The sequence below is a fragment of the Ostreococcus lucimarinus genome, chromosome 6, assembly GCF_000092065.1.
Source record: "Ostreococcus lucimarinus CCE9901 chromosome 6, complete sequence".
Lineage (NCBI taxonomy): Eukaryota > Viridiplantae > Chlorophyta > Mamiellophyceae > Mamiellales > Bathycoccaceae > Ostreococcus > Ostreococcus sp. 'lucimarinus'.
The window spans coordinates 256,085-278,168 of NC_009360.1; the positions used below are offsets into that span (position 1 = coordinate 256,085).

General features: G+C 58.6%; 14 protein-coding genes across 14 annotated transcripts; 4 read left to right on the top strand and 10 right to left on the bottom strand.

Moving 5' to 3' along the window:
* Positions 1-26: 26 nt before the first annotated feature.
* RPS11 (Ribosomal protein S11, component of cytosolic 80S ribosome and 40S small subunit) lies at positions 27-833 on the bottom strand (the record flags this gene model as incomplete). Its single annotated transcript, XM_001418383.1, has 3 exons — positions 27-361; positions 557-657; positions 778-833. The coding sequence occupies 3 exons, from the start codon at positions 831-833 to the stop codon at positions 42-44; spliced, it is 477 nt and encodes a 158-aa protein (XP_001418420.1). The 3' UTR covers positions 27-41.
* A 725-nt stretch (positions 834-1,558) lies between these two features.
* Positions 1,559-1,771, bottom strand: OSTLU_94480 (predicted protein; the record flags this gene model as incomplete). The annotated part of the gene is made up of 1 exon (XM_001418384.1): positions 1,559-1,771. The coding sequence occupies one exon, from the start codon at positions 1,769-1,771 to the stop codon at positions 1,559-1,561; it is 213 nt and encodes a 70-aa protein (XP_001418421.1).
* A 42-nt stretch (positions 1,772-1,813) lies between these two features.
* Positions 1,814-3,382, bottom strand: OSTLU_1441 (ABC(ABCG) family transporter: multidrug; the record flags this gene model as incomplete). The annotated part of the gene is made up of 1 exon (XM_001418385.1): positions 1,814-3,382. A coding segment is annotated over one exon (1,569 nt), but the record flags the coding sequence as incomplete, so codon positions are not given.
* Positions 3,383-3,849: 467 nt separating this feature from the next.
* Positions 3,850-4,650, bottom strand: OSTLU_32092 (predicted protein; the record flags this gene model as incomplete). Its single annotated transcript, XM_001418386.1, has 1 exon — positions 3,850-4,650. The coding sequence occupies one exon, from the start codon at positions 4,648-4,650 to the stop codon at positions 3,850-3,852; it is 801 nt and encodes a 266-aa protein (XP_001418423.1).
* A 717-nt stretch (positions 4,651-5,367) lies between these two features.
* OSTLU_94483 (predicted protein) lies at positions 5,368-7,260 on the bottom strand (the record flags this gene model as incomplete). The annotated part of the gene is made up of 2 exons (XM_001418387.1): positions 5,368-6,467; positions 6,645-7,260. 2 exons carry the CDS (start codon positions 7,258-7,260, stop codon positions 5,368-5,370), a joined length of 1,716 nt encoding a protein of 571 aa, XP_001418424.1.
* A 560-nt stretch (positions 7,261-7,820) lies between these two features.
* OSTLU_32094 (predicted protein) lies at positions 7,821-9,713 on the bottom strand (the record flags this gene model as incomplete). Its single annotated transcript, XM_001418388.1, has 1 exon — positions 7,821-9,713. One exon carries the CDS (start codon positions 9,711-9,713, stop codon positions 7,821-7,823), a length of 1,893 nt encoding a protein of 630 aa, XP_001418425.1.
* A 716-nt stretch (positions 9,714-10,429) lies between these two features.
* Positions 10,430-11,266, top strand: OSTLU_15725 (predicted protein; the record flags this gene model as incomplete). Its single annotated transcript, XM_001418159.1, has 1 exon — positions 10,430-11,266. One exon carries the CDS (start codon positions 10,430-10,432, stop codon positions 11,264-11,266), a length of 837 nt encoding a protein of 278 aa, XP_001418196.1.
* A 651-nt stretch (positions 11,267-11,917) lies between these two features.
* On the bottom strand, positions 11,918-12,877 carry OSTLU_40859 (predicted protein; the record flags this gene model as incomplete). The annotated part of the gene is made up of 1 exon (XM_001418389.1): positions 11,918-12,877. A coding segment is annotated over one exon (960 nt), but the record flags the coding sequence as incomplete, so codon positions are not given.
* A 1,409-nt stretch (positions 12,878-14,286) lies between these two features.
* Positions 14,287-15,177, bottom strand: OSTLU_41102 (predicted protein; the record flags this gene model as incomplete). Its single annotated transcript, XM_001418390.1, has 1 exon — positions 14,287-15,177. A coding segment is annotated over one exon (891 nt), but the record flags the coding sequence as incomplete, so codon positions are not given.
* Positions 15,178-16,025: 848 nt separating this feature from the next.
* On the top strand, positions 16,026-17,138 carry OSTLU_12605 (predicted protein; the record flags this gene model as incomplete). The annotated part of the gene is made up of 1 exon (XM_001418160.1): positions 16,026-17,138. One exon carries the CDS (start codon positions 16,026-16,028, stop codon positions 17,136-17,138), a length of 1,113 nt encoding a protein of 370 aa, XP_001418197.1.
* A 255-nt stretch (positions 17,139-17,393) lies between these two features.
* On the bottom strand, positions 17,394-17,579 carry OSTLU_9845 (predicted protein; the record flags this gene model as incomplete). Its single annotated transcript, XM_001418391.1, has 1 exon — positions 17,394-17,579. A coding segment is annotated over one exon (186 nt), but the record flags the coding sequence as incomplete, so codon positions are not given.
* Positions 17,580-18,372: 793 nt separating this feature from the next.
* Positions 18,373-19,170, top strand: OSTLU_32100 (predicted protein; the record flags this gene model as incomplete). Its single annotated transcript, XM_001418161.1, has 1 exon — positions 18,373-19,170. One exon carries the CDS (start codon positions 18,373-18,375, stop codon positions 19,168-19,170), a length of 798 nt encoding a protein of 265 aa, XP_001418198.1.
* A 392-nt stretch (positions 19,171-19,562) lies between these two features.
* On the top strand, positions 19,563-21,386 carry OSTLU_1251 (predicted protein; the record flags this gene model as incomplete). The annotated part of the gene is made up of 1 exon (XM_001418162.1): positions 19,563-21,386. A coding segment is annotated over one exon (1,824 nt), but the record flags the coding sequence as incomplete, so codon positions are not given.
* A 347-nt stretch (positions 21,387-21,733) lies between these two features.
* Positions 21,734-21,976, bottom strand: OSTLU_10584 (predicted protein; the record flags this gene model as incomplete). The annotated part of the gene is made up of 1 exon (XM_001418392.1): positions 21,734-21,976. A coding segment is annotated over one exon (243 nt), but the record flags the coding sequence as incomplete, so codon positions are not given.
* Positions 21,977-22,084: the final 108 nt, after the last annotated feature.

Here is a 22,084-nt window from a genome sequence, read left to right on the forward strand (position 1 = left end):
AAGACAACGTTCTAGAACGCAACCACCTTCCCTAAAACCGCTTAGTGCGCAACGAAAGCCTTACCCGCCTTGGAGCCGCTCGGGATCACCTTCAACGTGTTGAAACGAACGGTCTTGGACAACGGGCGGCACTGGCCAACGACAACCTTGTCGCCTTCGTTGCATCGGAAGCACGGGGAAATGTGCGCGGAGATGTTGGTGTGGCGCTTCTCGTAACGCTGGTACTTGCGAATGAAGTGCAAGTAATCCATGCGCATCACGATCGTGCGGTTCATCTTCGTGGACTTGACGACGCCCGTCAAGATGCGACCGCGAATGGACACGTTACCCGTGAACGGGCACTTCTTATCGATGTACGTCCCTACGATCGAGGTAAAAATCAATCAGTCGTCAGTCTCACAGTCTCCTCGCTTTTCTCATCAACCCTCTTCGCCGTCATCGCGTCGTCATCCGCCCGCGCGTCCCGACCCTCGCCTCGCCGCGCCCTAGAACCCCAAGCAAGCCCTAGAACCCGCGCCATCGCGCGTTCGAAATCCCTCTCCTCGTCTTCACGCACCTTCGATCGCCTCGCGCGGCGTCTTAAACCCGAGACCAACATTCTTATAGTATCGGTTACCACCCTTGCCCGGCGTCTTCTTCTTCGTCGCGGACGCAAACCTACGCACATCGATCGAATCATTCGTCAGTCGTCCGCACCCGCGATCGCTTCGCCCTTCGCATCCTTCGCGCGCGCGCGCGCCCTTCGCGACCGAGCGCGGCGCTCGTCGTCGCACGCACCCGACGTTCACCCCGAGTTGCTTCTGGAAAGCGCGTTCGTGTTGCTCGGCAGCCATGTTTCGCGGACTGCTGCGGCGGAGAGAGACGGCGCGGCGCGCGCGCGGGGCGACGACGCGCGCGCGACGACGCGGGCGCGATCGATGACGGGATTTCACGGCGCCGCGCCCATTTTTTTATCCCGGGCGCGCGCGTTCGTTTTCGCTCGCACATGGCGTTCGAGGGTGATTGAATGCGAGAGATTCGCGCGCCGCGTCGCGCCGCGCGTCGCGTCGCGGATAAAGCGTCGGCACTTCGCGGCTGACGTGCGCGCTCGACCGATCATGTTTGCCCTGACGACGACGACGACGACGACGACGACGACGTGCGCGCGCGCGCACGCGCGGGCGCGACGACGAACGACGACGCGAACGAACGCGAGCGTCGAACGCGTGGAACAGGCGACGCCGTGGGCGACGCGAAGCGTGGATTTCGCGAACACGGATGGGGCGACGCGGGAGCGGGCGTGCGGGACGAGCGACTGGGCGCGCGTGGACATGGCCAAGGCGAAGTGCGTGCACCCGGATCGACCGGTCGCGAAGTTGTGCGGGGATTGCCCGCGACGGAAGTGAGAGGGCGACGATCTCGGTCATCGCAAACGACGCGAAAAAGCGATTAATCATTGATTCATTTTTTCGACGAGGGGGACGCTCAGAGGGCGAGACGCGCTCGGATGGCGCGCTCAGAGGACGAGACGTGTAGTGAAACCTTAATTAAATCGTCAAACCTGATTGTTCCCATCGCCTCATCGCTTTTCGTGGCGCACACGCGAGACGCCGAAATAAAATGTGGCCAAGTACACTGGGACGCTGAGCGACGCGTACAGCAACGACATCCACTTTCCGCGCTCGGCGAGCGAAAACGTTCGCAGCACGGACTCCCCCGTGATCGCATCGCATTGGCTTTGATTGGAGAAAAACATGCGTAAAAGCCGTAAAGATGATTCTGGCAAGGACATGGACTCGATCAAGTCGTCTAAACCGCCCGTGTCTGAGCCGCAGTGATCAAAGAATTCGCGGCCGTCGTACTCGTTCACCATGATCGACGACCACGCCCACTGGATGAACGAGATATTGTACAACCATCTCCACGCGTTGTGTATCGTGCGAGCTCGAATGAAGAAACCTCCGACTAACATGTTTATCGTTGCGTAAATTGGGAGCACGCTCGCGGGGCCGACGTCACCCGGAATCGCAGCTGAGATCGTGCAGCCGATCAGCTGCGAGATGGTGAAGTTCACGAGACAGGTGAAAACAAAAAAGAAGAACGCAATCGCGGTTGGATTGAGCCCGACGCACCAATACAAAACCGCGGAGAAAGACAAAGAGGCGAGGATGGTCATGGGCATTTCGGCGATAATTTTTGAAGCGACGTAATTTCCCGGACGATAATAGCTTTCGTGAAACTCGCGAGTGTAGACTTCGCGCTCAAATTTCACTTCTTCCACGTGGACTTGTGCCATGAACGACGGTAGTATGCACGCGATGAACATGATGCCGTTGGTGTTCAATATCCCAGTTGGAGTCTTTTTCTGCTGATAGAAAAACGCGCTCAGCAGAGCGGCGAGAATGACGTACAGACCACATCTTGTAAACCAGAAGATCGCGTAGCGCCATTTTGGGGCATCCTTATACCGAATCATGATGCCCAACTCAGTGAATGGATTGTGCGCATATTCTGAATCTTTGCCTGTGCCGTTGGTCTTTGAAGATTCGGTGTTGATCGTCACCGCGTTCATCGGCAGTTTGAGCGACGTGATTTCTGCCACGTGCTCCAAGTTGGACGCGCGCAGGCTCGATTCGGCGTAATATTTGGCGCACTCCTGACCAGTGGATATGGTGTCGATAAAGTACTCTGCGATGTTAAAGCCAGCCTCGTATGGAAACCCTTGATTGATGAAAAAGTCCATGGGATTGTGCCCAGCTTCGCCGAAATACGCGAGCATGCCAGAGGTGAGCAAAATCAACTTGTTGAAAGATTGGTAGATCGGCATGGAAGGTTGGTGAACGGTCACCAGGAGCGTGCGACCATCCTCCGCTTGAAGTCTGGATAGACAATTGATCACATCAGCTGCCATTGAAGAGTCCAAACCCGAAGTAGGCTCGTCCAAGAACATCGCTCTGGGATTTGACGTGCACAGCGCGGACGCGACGGCCAATCGCTTGAGCTCTCCACCGCTTATCCCGCGAATCACGTGGTTGCCGACTAGGGTATCCCGACACTTTGAAAGATTCATCTGATCAATCACGTGCTCCACTAACTCCAACTTACGCTTTACGTCCTCAGTTGACGTGCCAGGAAGCTTGATCATCGCTGCAAACGTAACTGTCTCCGCGACAGTCGCGCCTCCGAAGAAGGCTTCATGTTGCGGAACATACGCCGTGTACTTCTTGATCGTCGCCAAACTGGGCACCACACCATCAAAGAGAATCTTACCACGTATCCTGCCTTCCGTCTTGCGCCCAGATATTATGTCCAAGAGCGTCGTCTTCCCAGATCCAGACTGGCCCATCACCGCACACATCGCGCCTCTTTCGATGACTCCGCTGATTTCGTTCAAAATGACCTTGGTACGCGCCACTGGTTCGATCGAGGACTCTTGCTTGCAAGTGCAGGAGTTGTGAACTGATCCAGATGAGACTTTAATGTCGCATCCCACGCCGTCGAGCGCGATGGTAAGACCGTTTTGCTGCGATGAAATCGAGGCCACACGATGAGCACCGTGGTGCTTTGCTTCGAGCACACCTTGCTGCAACTGTTTCGCTGTTTCGATGTCGACGCACGACACGCTATCTAAGCTGTTTGCGCTCGAGAGATTATTTGCAGTTCCGTCATGCCGAGATTGCCTTGCGCCCATGTTCGTGAGCGGTGCATTCTGAAGTCTGAAATCTGAGTTTGCCTCGTGGTTATCAACTCGACGAGATTGAACGTTCACGAATCGACAGGTGAAATCACGGTATCGTGTCAGTATAATTACATTCAAGCTAAAATAATCGCTACTGAAGACGAATGGGATTCGCGCACGGACACTCGCATCTATTTCTGGCGTTCTTGCTTCCATTTGAAGTACGACGTCTTTGTTCCATCGGGATTCGTCTTCGTAATCTTCACCTTGTGCCCTTTGGAGTGAGAAATGACTTTTTGCATCGCCATCTCTGCGCTCATGTCCTTCAGCTTCTTCGCTCGTTCATCGTAGGCGGTGTACGTCTTGTACGCACCCTTCTGCATCCGCGTGAGCCTCTTCATAGAAATCTCCGATGCGCCAGTGCCGCTCGAGCCGGCGGCGCCGTCGCTTCGCACGCCGACCACCGCGTCTTCGTCCTCCAACTGCGCCCGACGAGGACGATTGAATGTTCGATTCACGAGCTCAGGGACGGTATCGAAATGCTCCGCCGCATCGAAACTTTTCGCCTCTTCTTCCGTGTCAACGAAGACGGTGTGTTTGCGCTTCACCGGAACGCCGATACCGTGCAAATTTCGCTTCATCTTCTCCACCTTCTTACCCTCAATCGCCGCCTTCATTTGCACGTACTTCACATCCTGCGTCTTCATCACCCGTAACTCTTCTTCGGTGTATTTGTTCTGTTCCGTGCTCCTCGCCACGTGCACCCCGTCGTCCGTCTTCGCCTTTTGCATGGCAAAGTAAAACTCATCCGGATTCCTATACGCCGCCTTTCGCTTCAACGCGTTGATCGCATCTTCCTTCTTGTGATAATCTCTCGCGCGAAGCACGTAATCCTTCTTCTTCTCCAGCAAACCGAACCGTTTGCGCTCGCTCAACTGCGACCGCTCCTTGTGCGTCTTGCGTTTGACGGCGTTACGAAGCGAGCTCGACATCGCGTCCGCGCGTCTCGCGCGCGCGCGATCTCGGTGTCTTCGCCGCGCTTTGTTTCACCGCGTTTCGCCGCGTCGCGCTTCGCCGCTTCGCGCTTCGCCGCGTCGGCGTCGTCGAATGGCGCCGCCGCCGGGACGCCGCGGGACGCCGCGGGACGCCCCGCTCGGACGCGAGGCGGCGACGTTCGGCGGCAGTCGGACGCGCGCGGGCGATGGATGCGGGGCGCGCGCGATGAAGACGACGATGCGCGCGCGATGGCGGCGCCGGTGACGCGCGACGACGCGATGCGCGTGCTGGGACTGGACGAGCGCGACGCGAGGAATCCGAGCTTGGTGAAGCGAACCGTGCGCGAGCGCGCGTTGGATGCGCATCCCGATCGCGCCACGGGGTCGCGCGAGCGATTCAGCGCAGTGATGGCGTCGAGAGATATACTTTTGAGCGACCTACGGGGCGGAGGGACGAATCGAGGGTTCACGATGGCGGAGAGCGCGGCGCGGCGAGCGACGGATAACGCGCTGCCAAAGCACTTCAAGTCGTTCATCGTCGCGACGGCGTTGGTTTTAGTCGGTGTGTCGTGCGTCAGGACGAACGCGGGCGAGAGGCGTAAAGCGAGAAGTCCACTGGTGAGAGACGCCATGGGTTTACCGCCTAGCGATGCGTGAGTAGTATACTAGCGATGCGTGTAGTGTATAGCAGTTGTATAAAAGTGCTCGTCTCAACTAACTTTGCTTGGCTTTGACGCTCGTAGGCGTCCACCAATCCTCCGCGAGCACGACGACTTGATCACCCGGATTCAGTCTGACTCGTTTGTCCTTTCGCGGAGAAATGGCGAGTTCACCATCAGCGCGCATGATGCCCAACGCGATTTCGTCCCGTTCGCGAGCGCGCTCGCAAATCGTTCCCCAGTACACTTCGGCGTCATTTTCAGTGACAAATTCATTGTACATGCGCATGTACAGCTCTTTGCCCTGCTTTTCGAGCAGATAGTCAAACAAACCAGCGAGTTTGGTGTTGGCAGAAACTTGAAGAAGCGCGCCGCCTATGAGATTGTCGTGTAAAATCACGTCAACCGTACCGATGCCAGCATACATATCCTCAGCCACCCTCTTTGCCACTTCACTCGACAACTCAGAGACGATATGAGGAGCGTGACCCGTGTCAGCTCTTTTTGATAAATACGCGACTTGCATGATTGATGACAGTGCGTGACTGTCTTGCGTTGCGTCGTCGCTATCTGTTGGGGGCATGATCAAAACCGCTCCCGCTTCGTGCACACGATTTTGTTCCAACGTCGCTCTCTTCTGGGCGTCCATGGCCACGTGTTTCACGTTGCAATTCGTGTTCCCTTTTAAAATACTTTTATCGAGCTCATAATTGTTGATGAGGGTTATACTCGAGCCAGGTGGAGCTAAGACTAGCATGTCTTCGAGCACACTAGAACTCTCCTCGTTCCAACCGAGCATGACAACTTTGCGGGGAGCCGGCATCCGGACCGGGCATCTAAGCATTGTCAAGTGCTGTGATCCCGGAGGAGGAATATTCTCGTTTTTATTGGACCCTTTCCGCTTCGCAATATCTGCTTCGATCGTGGACTTGTTGTCTGCCACGACGGTGACTGCCCCGCTTGGTCCAATGACGTCAGTCTCGCTCGGACCAAGGATCATGCCTTCTGCGTTGGTAATTCCGACCAGTGTAGTCGTGTTGAACATTCTCCAGGCTTCCTGGAATGTCTTACCCGCTAGACTTGGGTGCGAATACGTGTAAAACTCAGAACTATCGTTGGATTGAAGCATGAGATCTTCAAATAATTTACTTCCGCCTGGTTGCATGATGGAGTAAGCTTTGAGTTTCGACAACTCTCCAGTGCCGTTGACGACGCAGAATTCGCCATGTTTATTCCCTTCTTTCTCAGTCAAATCGACCGCGAGAGCGACACCATCATCGATTTCAGATCTGCGAGTGGGAGATTGAACGATGACGTTTGGCCCTCGACCACCTGTGATGCCGCCGCCAGAACGCAAATTCAACACCGCCGCCGCCTTTTGGCTCTCGACAGTGTCCTCGTTCTCGCCGTCATCGTGCAACACCACGACCCGCTCGGCCGCCCAAGCGTTCACTCGATCCAAGTCTTCAGCATTATGAGCTTGACCCGAGCGAGTTACGACGGTCAGCGGAGGACTATCCTGGAGTTCATCTTCAATGGTGGCGTCCATCTCCTCCTTGTCCCTGTTAGCCAGTAAAACCACCGGCCTTTCGAAACCAATCCCTTCGCTCTTTGCCACGGCGACTTGTTTCAGTAACGGAATCAACTGCTCATTCCAGTTCAATATTACGGTATGATTCTGTTCGAACACCTTACTGTTCCCCGTCTTTACCTCGTCAACCTTGCTCGCGATTTCGTCAGACACAACGCCGATTAAAATTGCAAAGGTGAACATCCCACAAAACACAATCAGTTGTGCGACGACAACACTTTTCCAGTTCTCTTCTGCCGTACTGTCCGCTCCAGGAACGTCATTCAACCAATAAAACGTCTTTGCAATGGATGCACCCCACTCTTCTTCGCTCACGTGCCTGTACACCGCCGCCGCGGCGAGGACGAGCGGTACCATCGCCGCCGTGATCATAAAAACTTTCCCATACAACGGCCAGCCGAAAACTCTCTGCGCAACGTACATCCCGTTCGATCGCGCATTATTCAACCGATCTTCGAAACTCGTGCTCGCGCTCGCGTGCGCTGGCGCCGGCGTCGGCGGCTTGCGCACGCTCGTCCAACCGCCACCGAGCGCTCCGGCGACGACACACGCGCCGGCGACGCCCACCGCGCGCGCCCGCACCACCGCTCTCCGCGGTCGTTCAGCGTGCGAACAATCATTCACACTCTCCGTCGTCTTGCCGAGCATGGCGTCCATCGTGCGCGCGTCCAGCGCGCGTCTTCGTCGTTCGAGCGTTGCATCTTCGTCCCCGTCGTCGCCGTTCGAAGCCGCCACGACGACGACCGCGCTCGTGCGGCGCGTGCGCGACGCGCGCGAGGCTCGTGCGAGTGGTTTCGACGCCGAAACGCGCGCGCGCAGCGCGCGGTTCGCGAACATGCCGACGCCCACGCGCGCCGTTGTGCAACCGGTCGGTCGCCTTCATTTTGTGCGTCGTCGCACAGGGACGTTTGCGCGGCTTACAAGTCTAATTTCGGGTGCGCCATGCGCAATAAATCGATCGCGACGGTCGCAGCGTCGCCACTTTCGGCGCGAAGACGATTTAAACGCGCGGTGGCGCTCGCTAGGACGGCGTCGTCGAGCGCCGCGGACGCTCTAGCGATGGCGTCGTCGAGCGCTACGGCGTCGACTGAGGCGGAAGCTTTCGCAATGTCGATCTCAGCGGAGAGTTCTTTGATGGTTGTCGACGCTTGCTGGGCATCGATGAAACGTTTTTCTTCGACCGCGGCAGTCTTGACGCGCTCGAGCTCGGCGATGCGAGATGACAGGTCGGTTTCACGCTGACGGGCGGATTCGACACACCGCTTCTCATCGCGGGTGCGTTCAAGCGCCTTTTCGGCTTCGTCAAGCCGGGCACGCGCGCTCGTTTCGGCTGTGATGAATGTGGCCAAGTTATTCAGCGCATTTTGCTTGCTCGATAGATCCGTCTCGCGCTGGTGAAGCGTCTCTTGAAGACTCGCCGTGGCGTTCTCTGCCTCGGTGGCGATGTCTTGAACTTCTTTCAACTCTTCTGGAGCTCCGCTGGAAACTTCTTCAGTAGTTTCGTCAAAATTTTGCAAGTCATCAGTTGCAGCGTCTCGTCGACGCGCGGCATCGGCAATAGTTTGCCGCAGTAAGCCCTCTTCTTCTAAAAGCTGCGTGCGTTCAATTTCTTTTTCGTGAAGCTTGTTTTCCTTGGCCTGGAGCTCGGCGCGTAACGACGCAATCTCGTCTCTTAATTCGCTCAAGGGCGCATCCAAAGCAGCTCTCTTCTCCGAAATATCTACTAAATTCTTTTCCAACGATGTGCACGTCGTCTGTGCTTCGTCCTTTGCGACCATCAAAGCATTCTTTCTTGCTTCTCGCGCTATGGCAGCGGCGCGCTGGGCTTCATGTTGTGAAGACATCGCATCGTCCAGTTGTCGACGTTTCGTTTCGGCAAATTGCTGAATTTCGTCCATACTCGAACAAATTTCCGCAATCCACGTTTTCAAAGCTTCAGAAGCTTCAGCCAAGCAATCGCGGAACTCATTCTCTGCAGCAAAGAGCTTCGCTATCATCTCAGAGTATGCGCGTCGAGCGCCCTCTATAGATTCTTCGAGGCGAGCGGCAGCTTCGAAATCGTCCTTTCCGATGGCACCTTCTTGCTCGAGCTTGAACTTTTCTATGGTTTCTAGTAATTTTGTACACTCTTTTGCGGATACCAACCGTTTTGAGGTCGCAGCGACCCGTCGCGCTTCGGCGCTTTCGTACGCCAACTTTGCTGGCTTAAATCTCACGTCCGACGCCTTCAACAATCCACGGAGTTCCACGCGCGCGTCTCCTCTATCATCACCAACGATAGGTGTCGCTGACTCGTCCTCCTCACTCGGCGTCGCCACTGCGAACTCGAACGCATCGTCGCCTCCCACTTCAACTTCGTCAAAGACGGGTGCGTCCTCGATGGACACCTCCGCCTTCGCCATCATCGTCGCCTCGAAATCCATTAATCCAGCGCCGGCTTCACGACGCCCGTACCCGATTCTGGGTTTCTCACGTCTCCACGAACTATCGGGCGTCGACGCATTGTTGAGGCCGAACAAATCGGCCGGAGAAATTGGCGTCGTCGGCTTCGGCGACGCGTCAACCGTCGGAGAAATCATCGTCGCATTCATCGCCATGGGTGGCGTTTCATTCAGCGTCAACCCCGAGAACAAATCCAATCCACCACTCGCCACCGTCGTCGTCGCCCGCGGCGTCTCCACGACTTCTCGAAACGCGCCTCCGTTCGCGACTTTGTCCACCGCGTCGTTTGCCAATTCCTCCAACGCGCCGAGCGCCTCGAGCGCGTCCTCGTCTCCCGCCTTGGCGCGCTGTCGAACTCCTTCGATCATCCTGCGCGCTCGATTGATCTTGGAGAACTTGATCCCATCGTCTTCGGCGCTCGTGAGCGCGTCTGCGAGCAGATTCGACGCGCGATTGACGAGCTCGTCGAGCGACATTTCGTTCGCATCCGGCGTCTCGCTCGCCCCGCGCGCCGTGGCGTTGGGCGTGAGCGGCGACGACGACGGCGACGACGACGGCGAACGCGCGTTCGCGCTCGGCGACGCCGCGACCGCGCCGCGACGACCGAACATGACGCGTAGCCGTCCGCAATGCGCGACGCACTGCGGCCGAAGCGATGATTAATCGCGCCTTCGTCGGCGTGCGACGCGCCGTCGTCGCGACGACGCGCTCGCGCGCGGGACGCGACGTCCCGCGCTTCGCGCTCGCGCGCGCGCAGTCCGGGGACGCGTCGAGCGCGTCGAGCGGGGAATTCGAGACGGTGGGCGTGGTGAAGCGGCGATTGCACGAGCTCGAGACGCGCGTGGACGCCGCGCTGGAGATCGCGGACGTGCGCGGGTTGCGTAAAAAGTACGAGGCGTTGGATGAGGCGAGCGCGGCGGGGGACTTGTGGGATGACGTGCGGAAAGCGAAGGCGCTGATGGCTGAACTCGTGGGCGTGCGGGAGGAATTGGCGGCGGCGAGCGAGTTCGAGGCGCACGTGGACGATGCGCGCACGGCTTTGGAGCTCGCGGAGAGTGGAGAAGTGGAGAGTGAGATGAGCGAAATGCTGCGAGAGGCACTGACGAGCGTGGAGGCGCTGGACAAGGCTTTGGACGCGTGGGAGCTGAGACGGCTACTAGGAGGGAAGTACGACGCGTTCGGGGCGGTTTTACAGATATACGCCGGTGCTGGGGGGTTGGACGCGCAAGACTGGACGGAAATGCTCGAACGAATGTATTTAGGGTGGTGTGAAAAGAGAGGATTCGCCGTACGCGCGACGGAGCGATTGGAAGGCGAGGGTGGAGGATTGAAGACGGCCACGCTCGAAGTCGAAGGGCGCTATGCGTACGGATATCTGAGCTCGGAAAAGGGTACACATAGACTGGTGAGGCAGAGTCCGTTCAACAAAGACGCAGCACGCCAGACGAGTTTCGCTGCCGTCGATGTGATTCCGCTCTTCGAGGAAGACATGGAGGAAGTTGTGAAAGTGCCGGACACCGATTTGGAAGTCACGACGATGCGTTCGGGCGGTGCAGGCGGTCAAAACGTTAACAAAGTTGAGACGGCGGTTCGAATTAAGCACATTCCAACTGGTATAACTGTTAAAGCCGAAGAACATCGCACGCAACAGTTGAACAGGCAAGCGGCGATGTTGAGAATCAAAGCAAAACTCACCGCGTTGGCTGAGGAAGCGCGCGTGGCGGACATCGCCGAACTTCGAGGGGACATCGTCAAGGCGGAGTGGGGTCAGCAAATTCGAAACTATGTACTGCATCCGTACAAACTTGTTAAGGATGTTCGAACGGGAGTCGAGACAAGTGACGCTAATAAAGTCTTAAACGGTGCTCTCGACGAGTACATGAATGGATATTTGCGCTGGAAGGCGGCATCGGATAGGTAGAATTACAATATTACAGACATCATAGCAAGCTATTTACCCCCAAAATGAGTCGACTACCTTAGACACTTTCTCTTTATGTCCGCGCCCGTGCTTTTCTTTCGAGTGATTCACCTTGGGCGCGCCAAAGTTGCTGTGCTTGCTGTTTTTACGTTGCTTCTCAAGCTTCAACCGCTGTCGTATAGCGTCGGCGGCAGCGGCGGGATCGACTGACATCATCGATGCCGTTTCCATTGCAAGCTTTTTCTGAGCCGCTTTTCGTTCTTTTCTCAATTCCGCTTTGCTCGGCGCCACGCTCGGCGCTTGCCGTCGAGCCCGGCGTTGCTCGGAGCTTTCGTCTGAATCTGTCACTGAAGGTTCCTCAAACGCTCGATGATTGAATTCCTTCATAGGCCCAACTTCTTCGTCGTACGTGCCGCGTTTGTTGATCCCATCCTCTTCGTTCATCGCAGCCTGAACTTGCGCTGCTAGATCGGCGATTTCGTCGTCGTTGAGCTTTAAGTCATACTGAGGTTCCTTGTCTTCTTCTAGCTCTTCTTCTACCGCCTCTTCTTCCTCTTCTTCCTCGTCGCCTTCATCACTTGATAGATCTAATTCGCGCTCCGAGCTCGCCGACCGTCCGTCTTCGAAAACTTGCGCGGTATAATCCTCGAGCTCTTTCTCTTGATTCTTCGTGAAACCGCTCGCTCTCAACTGAACGTCGATGGCTTGGCTTGGGATGGATTCGGCGACTACAGCTTTAAAATCGGGATCTGGCTCGCCCATGGGATCGTCCTCGGCGCGATAATCCCAATGTCGAACAAAAAATCTATGCAAACACTTCACATCTCGCCAAAACAACTCCTCGGCGTTCGGATGGTTCGTGGAAATCATCTGAGGGAAGTCGATGATGATGAGCTTCTTTTTCTCGTTCAACATCAAGTTGAACTCGTTGTAATCGCAATGTACCAACCCGTGTTTCGCAAGCTTGACGATGTTTTTCATACAGTCGCGGTAAATCTCTCCAGGATTATCTGGGTCGCGTATCTGCCTCAAAGGCGCCCCACGAACGACGGACATCAACACTGCGTGCCTATTCGCATCGATTGGTTCCGGCACGGGAAATCCGTATTCGTACAAAGCCACCATGAATTGATGTTCTTTCATCGCTGCCAAACGGGACAAATACAACCAATTGTATTGCGTCCGTTTACCGAGATAATCTCTCTTACTCTTCACGTCCCTAAAAGAAGTTCGTCCCAATCGGTGAAGCTTGAGCGCCATCTGCCGTCCTTCGCCGTCTACGACTTCGTACACGTCCGACTCTTTCCCGACGCCAATCTTTCTCCCAACCCCAACGATCGACCCACGATTAACAAACGCCTTCAGTGCTAAAAAATCGTACCCAAGCGGCGTCAAGCGGTACCCGTCGTACTCCTTATTTTCGTGATGCACCAACTTGTGCTTCAGGAGCTCTTTAATGTGCTTGAACCCACCGCCGCGCTTCAACCCGGCGATGGCGTTGATGAGCTGCACGGGGACGATTTCGTGGTTCTTCATTCCCATCTCCGTCGCGACGAGCACGCGCCAGGTGTCTTTGTCGAGGTATCGGAGAATGTTCACGTCAAACTTCATGGCGGCGGCGGCTGAAGCGTGACGGTGACGACAGCGGCGGCGTCACTATCCAGCGAACGCGCGGCGAGCGTGTGCGAGCGACAAACACCGTTGCTCGCCGAGCAACGGTGTTTGTCGCGCGCGTCGAGACGATGACGGTCGGTACGTTGCGCGGTGGTGGTCGAGGCACGCTCTGGGGACAGGTGCGCCGAGACGTTCTCGTGGACAAGTAAGAATTTCTTTTGTTTACAACATAAAGGATGCGTAGCAATAGTAAGGCGTGACAATGTGTGCTTTTTTTCGTGTTTTTGTACATTTGCTTCGTGTCAAGCGCGCTGGCCGCGATCGAGGGCGTTTTGCCTCGATGCGAGCGTGGCGGAGAGCTGCGAAAGCCGAGCGTGCGTGCTGCCGTCAATGACCAGCGGCGGAGTGATGTGCAAGCCTGGGCCTTCGCCTATGAGGAACTGTAGAAGCGTTTGCGCGCGACCGTAAGTGTCCGACGCAGTCTGCTTGTTCTCCGCCAATTCCTCCCGAACGCCTTCTTTTGCGAGCTTGCAGATTTGTTGGTACACCAACTCCATGCCGTCGGGAAGCGCCGAATTCATATCGAAGCCAGCGGCGTTGCAAGCCGCCGCTGCCTTTTCGGCGCGCGTATGGGCGGCTTGAAACGCTTCTCCGATTCTCACTGTCGCGCGCTTAGCACTGACGGCCATCGAGCTTCCTGCTGTGGGGGAACTATCTGCGGACGAAGTGCTCGCGCTCGTCCCACTGAGCGCGATGGATGATGACTTTTGCTCGGTCGTGAGGATTTCAGACGCGAATCTGTGCGCCGTGCGCAGCGCTGCGAGAGAAATCAAGCCCAAGGATAGCGCCTCGAGCTTGCTTCCCGCGTTCCAATGTTCCATCGAACTGTCGCGCAGCACCGCGGCGGCTTTCTCTAAAACGCCCACGCGCACTCCGAGTTGCGCGACGAGTATTTGAGACTGCGTTTGCGCGCGCGCGGCGAGCGTCATCGGTTGACTCGAAGGCGATGTCCCTCGCGACATGCGCGCGCGACCTCCGAACGTGGCACCCGCCCCATCCCTTGGACTGAGTGACATGCGCGACAACGGCGACGAACCGAGTGACGGCGAGCGCATCGCCGTAGACTTTGGCCCACTCGCTCCTGGCGACGATACCAAGACGTAGTCGCCACCGATATTCATCTTATCCCCATTTTCTTGCACTTTTGTAGACGTCGGCACCGGACGACTGATCGGTCGTTGCGCTTGTTCCGCGAGACGTATCGACGTCGGCGACGGGCTCGCGCTCTCGACATCCATATCAAACGGCATCGTTTCGCTATCGTCGCTACAGCCGCTCCGAGAAATCCTTCCCTGCGAATTCTGAGCGCCTGGTTTCGTCGGAATGCCGACTCCAACGTCGGCCGCTTTCAAGAACGGATGATTGAAAAACTCTTCAAAAGAGATGCGATTCGCGGCGTCGCGGTGAAGCAAGCCGCGAAGTAAGTCGATGCACTCAGCCGACAACCCTTGGGCGATGTGGATGGGAATCTTGAACTCGGTCTTTTGAATGTTGCGCAGGAGCTGCACTTGATTTTGCCCCGTGAACGGCACGGTACCGACGAGCATCTCAAACAATATCGCCCCCACGCTCCACAAATCCGCCTTGGCGTCGTATCGCTGATAATTCAAAACTTCGGGCGCCATGTACAGCGGACTCCCGCACACGGTGTCCGCCATCCCTTCGCTGTCGCGAATGTATCTCGCGAACCCAAAATCAGCGATTTTCAACTCGGCGTTCAAATCGTTCGAAGTCAACAGCAAATTTTGCGGTTTCAAATCTCGATGCACGATCTGCGCCTTGCGCATCGCCTTGAGCCCCCTCGCGAGCTGAAGCATGAAACGTCTCGCCGCGATTTCTTCCATCCTTCCGTGCCTCTTGATGAACTGACTCAGATCCCCCCCCCCACAATATTCCAACACGATGTACACCGTCTCGTTCGAGCTCTGCATATCGATAAACCGGAGAATATTTTCGTCTCGCATCCTTCGCATCACCTCCACCTCGAGTTTCAAACTCTCCCTCAACTTTTTACTCAACCGCTCGCACGCGATCTCCTTCACCGCCACCACCGCCCCCGTCTTCACGCACGTCGCTCGCCACACCGTCGCGAACGACCCTCGACCGAGCGTCGCGTCGTCCAGCGCCCACCTCTCGCCCACCGTTCGCCGTCGTCCGCTCGCCCCGCGCGCGCGCGTCGTCCACCCCTCTCGCGACGCGTCCGCCACCCCGCGCGTCCCATCCGTCGTCCGCGTCATCCCGCTCGAGTCACTCTTTCGTTTTCCTTCGCGTCCCGGGACTTCCCGCGCTTCGTCGACGCGTTCGAATCTCGTCGACGCGCGACGTTCGCGTTCGAACGGCACCGTCCTCGCGTCGTCGTCTTCGGGTGGTTCTTCGACGCGTCGCTCGCGTCCGTCGCTCGCGTCGTTCGGCGCGTCGATCGACGTCGTCGCGCGCTCGGCTCCCGGCGCCGCGCCTCGGCGTCGCCGCGCGACGCCCTCTCGCGTCGCCGCGCGCGGGCGCGAGGCGTCGCGTCGTTCGGACCCTCTCTTGGCGACAACCCTCGCGTGGCGAAGACCGCGTCGACGCGCGGGTGTCTCGTCGCGTCGTTCGGACCCTCTCTTGGCGACGACCCTCGCGTGGCGAAGACCGCGTCGACGCGCGGGTGTCTCGCGCGCGCCGCGACGACGGCCGCGACGCGCGCGCCGCACCGCGCGACGGCGGCGCGATCGCGATCGCGATCGAGATGGCGGCGCGGTGCGCCTCGACCGCGCGCGCGGCGACGATTCGCCGTGGACGCGGGCGCGCGACGCGCGCGATGACGACGACGACGACGACGACGACGACGACGACGGGGACGACGACGGGACGACGGCGCGCGGCGCGCGGAGGCGCGGGAGACGCGCGAGGGCGCGCGAAAGTGACGCCGGGAAGCGATGGCGCGACGCGGGCGCGCGACGCGGGCGCGGCGCGCGGCGACGGTGGGGGCGGGACGACGGCGCGAAGGACGACGACGCGACGACGCGAGGACGCGAACGCGGGGGGGAGGGAGGGAGGGACGCGCGCGAACGGTCGCGCGCTCGCGACGCTCGGAATGGCGAGCGCGATGGGGATCGATTTTGAGGGACCGGGGAGCGTGATAACGGCGATCGGGGTGCTGGCGGTGATCATCACGGCGCACGAGTGCGGGCACTTTTTCGCGGCGCGAGCGCGGGGGATACACGTGAACGCGTTCGCGGTGGGGTTCGGGCCGAATCTTTTCACGTATCGCGGACCGGAGGTGGAGTATAGCTTGAAAGCGATCCCGCTCGGGGGATACGTGGCGTTTCCGGACGATGATGAGGATTGTCCGTACCCGGAGGACGATCCGGATTTGTTGCGCAACAGGCCGACGAGCGATCGCGCGTTGGTCGTCTCCGCGGGCATCATCGCCAACGTGCTTTTTGCGTTCGGGATTTTGTACAACCAAGTCACCACGGTTGGATTCGCGGAGCAAAAATTTGAACCCGGAGTCGTCGTCAAGGCGTTTACGAGTTCGTCGGTCGCGCGAGACGCGGGCATCGAGGCGGGCGATATCATTTTATCCGTCGACGGCGAAAAACTGGCGGCGAGCGGGAAATCGGTGGGTAAAGTCGTGAACGCGGTGAAAAACTCGCCGAACGATGTCTTGAAATTCGAGCTCATGCGAATCGGCGCGGACGGGGCGCCCGAGGTGAAGATTGTCGAGTTGCGCCCGAGCGCGACGCCGACTGGCGACGGTAAAGTCGGCGTCAAGCTCGAATCCAACTCGAGCGTATCCAAACATATCGCGAGCAATCCGATCGAGGCCGCTTCGTTGGCCGGTAATGAATTCGCTCGGTTGACGGCTTTGGTGTGGAAAAGCCTCTCTGGTTTGTTCCTGCACTTTGACGACAACAAGTCGCAGGTGAGCGGGCCCATCGCCATCGTGGCCACGGGGGCAGAGGTGATGCGAAGCGATGTCAGTGGGCTGTATCAGTTCGCAGCAGTCATCAACATTAACCTCGCCATCGTCAACTTGCTTCCTTTACCAGCGCTCGACGGTGGATTTCTACTACTCATCGCCATCGAAGCCGCGCGGGGCGGGAAGAAGATTCCGCTCGAAATTGAGCAAAGCATCACAGGCGCGGGCGTGCTGTTCCTGTTGATTTCGGGCGCGTCGTTGATACTTCGAGACACGATAAATTTGATTCCTCATTAGCCATACTTTTACGACTTAGATTCGGCACGCTTTCAATAGCCTTTGTAAACGCGCGCGCGCGCGAAAAACGAGCCCCTCGAGCGCGGTCGTCGTCGTCGTCGAACGCGGTGGTTGAACGCAATTGCTCGTTTTCGCATTACTCATATTCGCTAAGAATTAATTGTTCGCTAATTTTACGCCATGAAATCAAAGGTAAATGTTCGCGGTGCGCTCCTTGAACTTCAACTCTCGCGAGTCGCGCTTGTTCACGCCCTCCGCAACCTCGCGTTCGCGCTTGACAGTGTACAATTGCGCAACTTTGGTCTTCAAGATACCGAAGTGGTGCGGCTTGAACTCCTTACGCGTGCTTTGACGCATGCGCAACTGGAACAACATCTTCTTGCTCTTCGTCACCTCCTCCAAAAGCGCCTCGTTGGACAAATCCTTGAAATCCTTCACCTTGGTCGGCTTGAGCGCGGTGTACTCATCCTCCGCCGCGGCGTCGCCCTCGGCGCGCACGACCACGGTCGCGGCGCGCTTGGGCGCACTGCGTCCGGAAACCTGCATCATCGTAAAAAACCACCCACTTCGTCAGTCCACGCGCTTCCTCGCCCTTCGCCCTCGCTCGCCCTTCGCCCTCGCCTCGCGCTCGGGTTTCAGGGTTTCCCAAAGATGACGATTTCACCCTGCCCCCCCCCCCCGCGCGCCATCCTTCGCGACTCCCGCCCACGCCGCGCGCGCGCGTCGTCGAACGTAATTTCCTCCGCCCATCCCTCGACCGTCGTTCGTCATCGCGCGTTCGCGCGCGCGTCACCCCTCGCGCCATCGCCCGCGTCCGCGTCCCGCCTCCTCGCGCGCGTCGTCGTCGTCGTCGTCGTCGCGTCCTTCGCGCGCGGGTTCGCGCGCCCCCCCCCCGCGTCGATCACTTTTCGCGCGCGTCCACGCACCTTGATCGCGCACGTCGCGCGCGTCGCGGAGGACAACGAAGTCGCGGCGAACATCGAGGCGCGTCGTCGTCGTCGAGTGAGGCGGCGACGGCGCGACGGGCGCGCGTCGTCGCCATCGGGGCTGTCGACATCGCGCGAACGAGTCGTGGAATACGACGTTACCCCCACGACCCGTTCTGTGATAATATAGTGATCAGACACGCTCGTATACCCGAATGTCCGAATTTTGGATCGCGGCCGACCGGCCGCCCCTCGCCGCGAAAACCTGAAGTGCGCGCCCCGCACTCGCCGTCGAATCGATCGGGATCATGTTGTCCGCGTCTTCGTTTACCGGCGTCAAGGTGTGCGCGCGCGCGAGCCAAAACAACCGCACGCGCGGTGCGCGCCAAAGCGTGCGCGTCAGCGCGAACGCCAAGGTGGACGCGTGCGATAAAAACAGCATCATCGTGTCCCCGAGCATCCTGAGCGCCAACTTCGCGAAGCTCGGCGAGGAGATCCAAGCGATCGATAAGGCTGGCGCGGAGTGGGTGCACGTGGACGTCATGGATGGGAGATTCGTGCCGAACATCACGATCGGACCGTTGGTCGTGGACGCGATTCGACCGGTGACGGATAAGGTGCTGGACTGCCACTTGATGATCGTGGAGCCGGAGCTTCGCGTGGCGGATTTCGCGAAAGCGGGCGCGGATATCATCTCCGTGCACGCCGAAGGCGCGGCGACGATTCACTTGCACCGCACAATCAACCAAATCAAGGATTTGGGGTGCAAGGCGGGCGTCGTGCTCAACCCGGGGACGCCCGTGAACGTGCTCGAGTACATCATCGAAGAGGTCGACTTGATCCTCGTCATGTCCGTCAACCCGGGCTTCGGCGGTCAATCGTTCATCGAATCTCAAGTCGAGAAGATTGCGCAAATCAAGAAAATGTGCGTCGCCAAGGGTGTGAACCCGTGGATCGAAGTCGACGGTGGCGTGTCCCCGGCAAACGCGTACAAGGTGATCGAAGCCGGCGCCAACGCCCTCGTCGCCGGCTCCGCCGTCTTCAACTCTCCGGACTACGCCGCGGCGATCGCGGGCATCAAGGCCAGCAAGCGCCCGGGTGCTTAAACGCCCCGCAAACGATCGATTAAACTCTATTCCCCTCGATCATTGTTCGCGTATTTTGTCATAAACTCAACGCAGTGCGAGAACACCGCGCCGCCCCGACGCCTCGCCGGGCGCACATCTCGTCGCGCGCGACGCGCGCTCGCGCGAGCGGTGATCTCACGACCGGTGTCGCGATGCGCGTCGCGCTCGCGCGCACCGCGCGAGCCTCGGCGTCGACGTCCCACGCCGCGTCCTTCGCCGCCGCGTCCTTCGCCGCGCGCGACCTCGCGCTCGATTTCGACGTCGTCGTCGTCGGTGGAGGGCACGCCGGGACCGAAGCCGCGGCGGCGGCCGCGAGGAAAGGCGCGCGCACGGCGTTGGTGACGCCGAATCCGTATAAAACGATCGGAGAGATGAGCTGCAACCCCTCCATCGGCGGCTTGGGCAAAGGAACGCTCGCGCGCGAGGTCGACGCGCTCGATGGTTTGATGGCGCGCGCCGCGGATGGGGGAGGCATTCAGTTTCGGATGTTGAATTCGAGCAAAGGCCCGGCGGTTCGAGGGGCGCGGGCGCAGATGGATCGCGAGTTGTACAAGGGAGAGATACAACGGTTGGTGAGCGCCGTCGGCGGCTTGGACGTCGTCGACGCGGCGGTGGTGGACTTAGACATTGACCACGCGAGCGATGGATCGCGAGGAGTGATGCGAGGGGTAGTTTTAGACAATGGGCGCACGTTGCGCGCGAAATCAGTGGTGATCACGACTGGGACGTTTTTGAACGGCGTGTTGCACATCGGCTCCAAGCGCGTCGTCGCGGGAAGACTCGCAAACGATACCACGCAACAGGCAGATTTAAAAGCGGGCGAGGCGGCGCACAGCTTGGCGCGAACACTTTATGGTATAGGTTTTAAGATGGGACGCATGAAGACCGGGACACCGCCGAGATTGGATGGGAAGACGATTGATTGGTCCGCGTGCGCGCCTCAACCAGGGGACGCAGTCCCGGTCCCTTTTGCGTTCACCTCGTCGAGTCGACCGGTGCACGCGGAGGCGTGGAAACCACCCGCTCGGCAAATAATGTGCCATAGCACGTATACAACGTCGGAGACTGAAAAGTACATCGCGGCAGCGCCTAAGTCAAAGTACGAGCTCGACGACGTCGAATCGCCGACGACGCCGAGATATTGTCCATCCATCGAGTCTAAAGTGAGAAGATTTCCAGGGCGCACCCATCGAATTTGGCTCGAACCGGAAGGTTTAAACACCGATGTCGTTTATCCGAATGGAATCACGAATAATCTAGAACCCGAATTGCAGAAAGAAATGGTTCGCACCATTCCCGGTTTGGAAAACGCCGTGATACTCAGCCCCGGATACGGCGTCGAGTACGATTACGTGGATCCGCGAGAATTGCGAATAACGTTGGAGACGAAGCGCATACAGGGTTTGTTCTTAGCGGGACAGATCAACGGCACGACTGGATACGAAGAAGCCGCGGCGCAGGGCGTCATCGCTGGAGCCAATGCGGCGAGCGTCGACGGCGAAGAATTTGTCGTACCGCGATACTCTAGCTACCTCGGCGTTCTCGTGGATGATTTGACGAGCAGAGGCACGAGCGAGCCATACCGCATGTTCAGCTCGCGCGTGGAGTATCGGTTGAGCATTCGTTCCGACAACGCGGATCTGCGTCTCACAGAACTCGGCGAACGGTACGGCGTCGTCTCCGCGGAGCGCGCTCGCGCGGCGGCCAGACGACGCACGTTGGTCGAACAAGCCGGTGGTGCACTCGACGCGATCACGCTCATACCATCTCGATGGCAAGCGTACGCGCCGGACCTACCGATCGCCAAGCACGGTCGACATCTCAGCGCGTCCAATATGTTGGCGCAAGGTTGGGACGTCGACAAAATTCTCCGCGTCGTCGCGGACGTCCTCGGTCCTTTGGATCCGCACGTGCGAGCGCTGCGTTCTGTAAACGAAGAAGATCGAAGCGCGTTCGAGTGCGCGGCGATCGAGGCGTATTACAAACCGTACATCGAGCGCCAGGCGCAGGATATCGACGACATGCGCCGCGAGGAAGAGCTCGCGATTCCGGAAACCTTTGATTACTCCGCCATCGACAATTTATCTCTCGAAGATCGAGAAAAGCTCGAGGCGGTGCGCCCGACGACGTTCGCGCGCGCGAGTCGAATCTCCGGCGTCACCCCCGCGGCGCTACTCTCGCTCCTCCGAGTCGTGACGAAAAAATCGACGGTGAAACAGCGTTAGAATTCTTTTTAGATAACAACAACCTAGGTAGCACGCAGCGCAAACTAAAGCGCCCGCACGCCGACGATGGACTCCACTTGTTGCAGCGCTTCCAGCGCGCGCGCGCGCGACGCCGGGTCTTGTATCCCTCCCAATTCCTTCCGCACCTCCCCGAGCTCGCCCTGCACGTACTCCACCTGCGCCCCGGATAGAATTTTGTCGAGCTTCTTTTCCGGCGCAAACTTGGCTAAAACCCCCTCGTCTCGCACCCCCGCGTACTTCATCGCCGTCGTCATGTCCACCAACCCCGTCTTCGCCCCCACCGGTCGCCCGTTCTCGAACAGCATCAGCGTCGGAAACCCGGTGACGGCGTACGCGCTCGCGTAATCCGCGTACGCGTCCACGTTCATCCTCGCCACGCGCGTCTTCGACCCCGCTTCCTCGAGCTTTTCCGGCAATTCCTCCCAAATCGGTTCCAATCGCTTGCAGTACGGACACCACGGCGCGTAAAACTCCACGAACACCGCCCCCTCGCGTCTCGTCACCTCGCGCTCGAAATTCTCCGGCGTCAGCTCCACCACCCCGTCGTCCCCGCTCGCCGCGCGCGCCGTCTCGAATCCGCGCGCGCGCGTCGCCGCCGCGCGCATCACCACCCCCCCCGCGATCGCGCGCGCGAGCCCTCGCCGCGT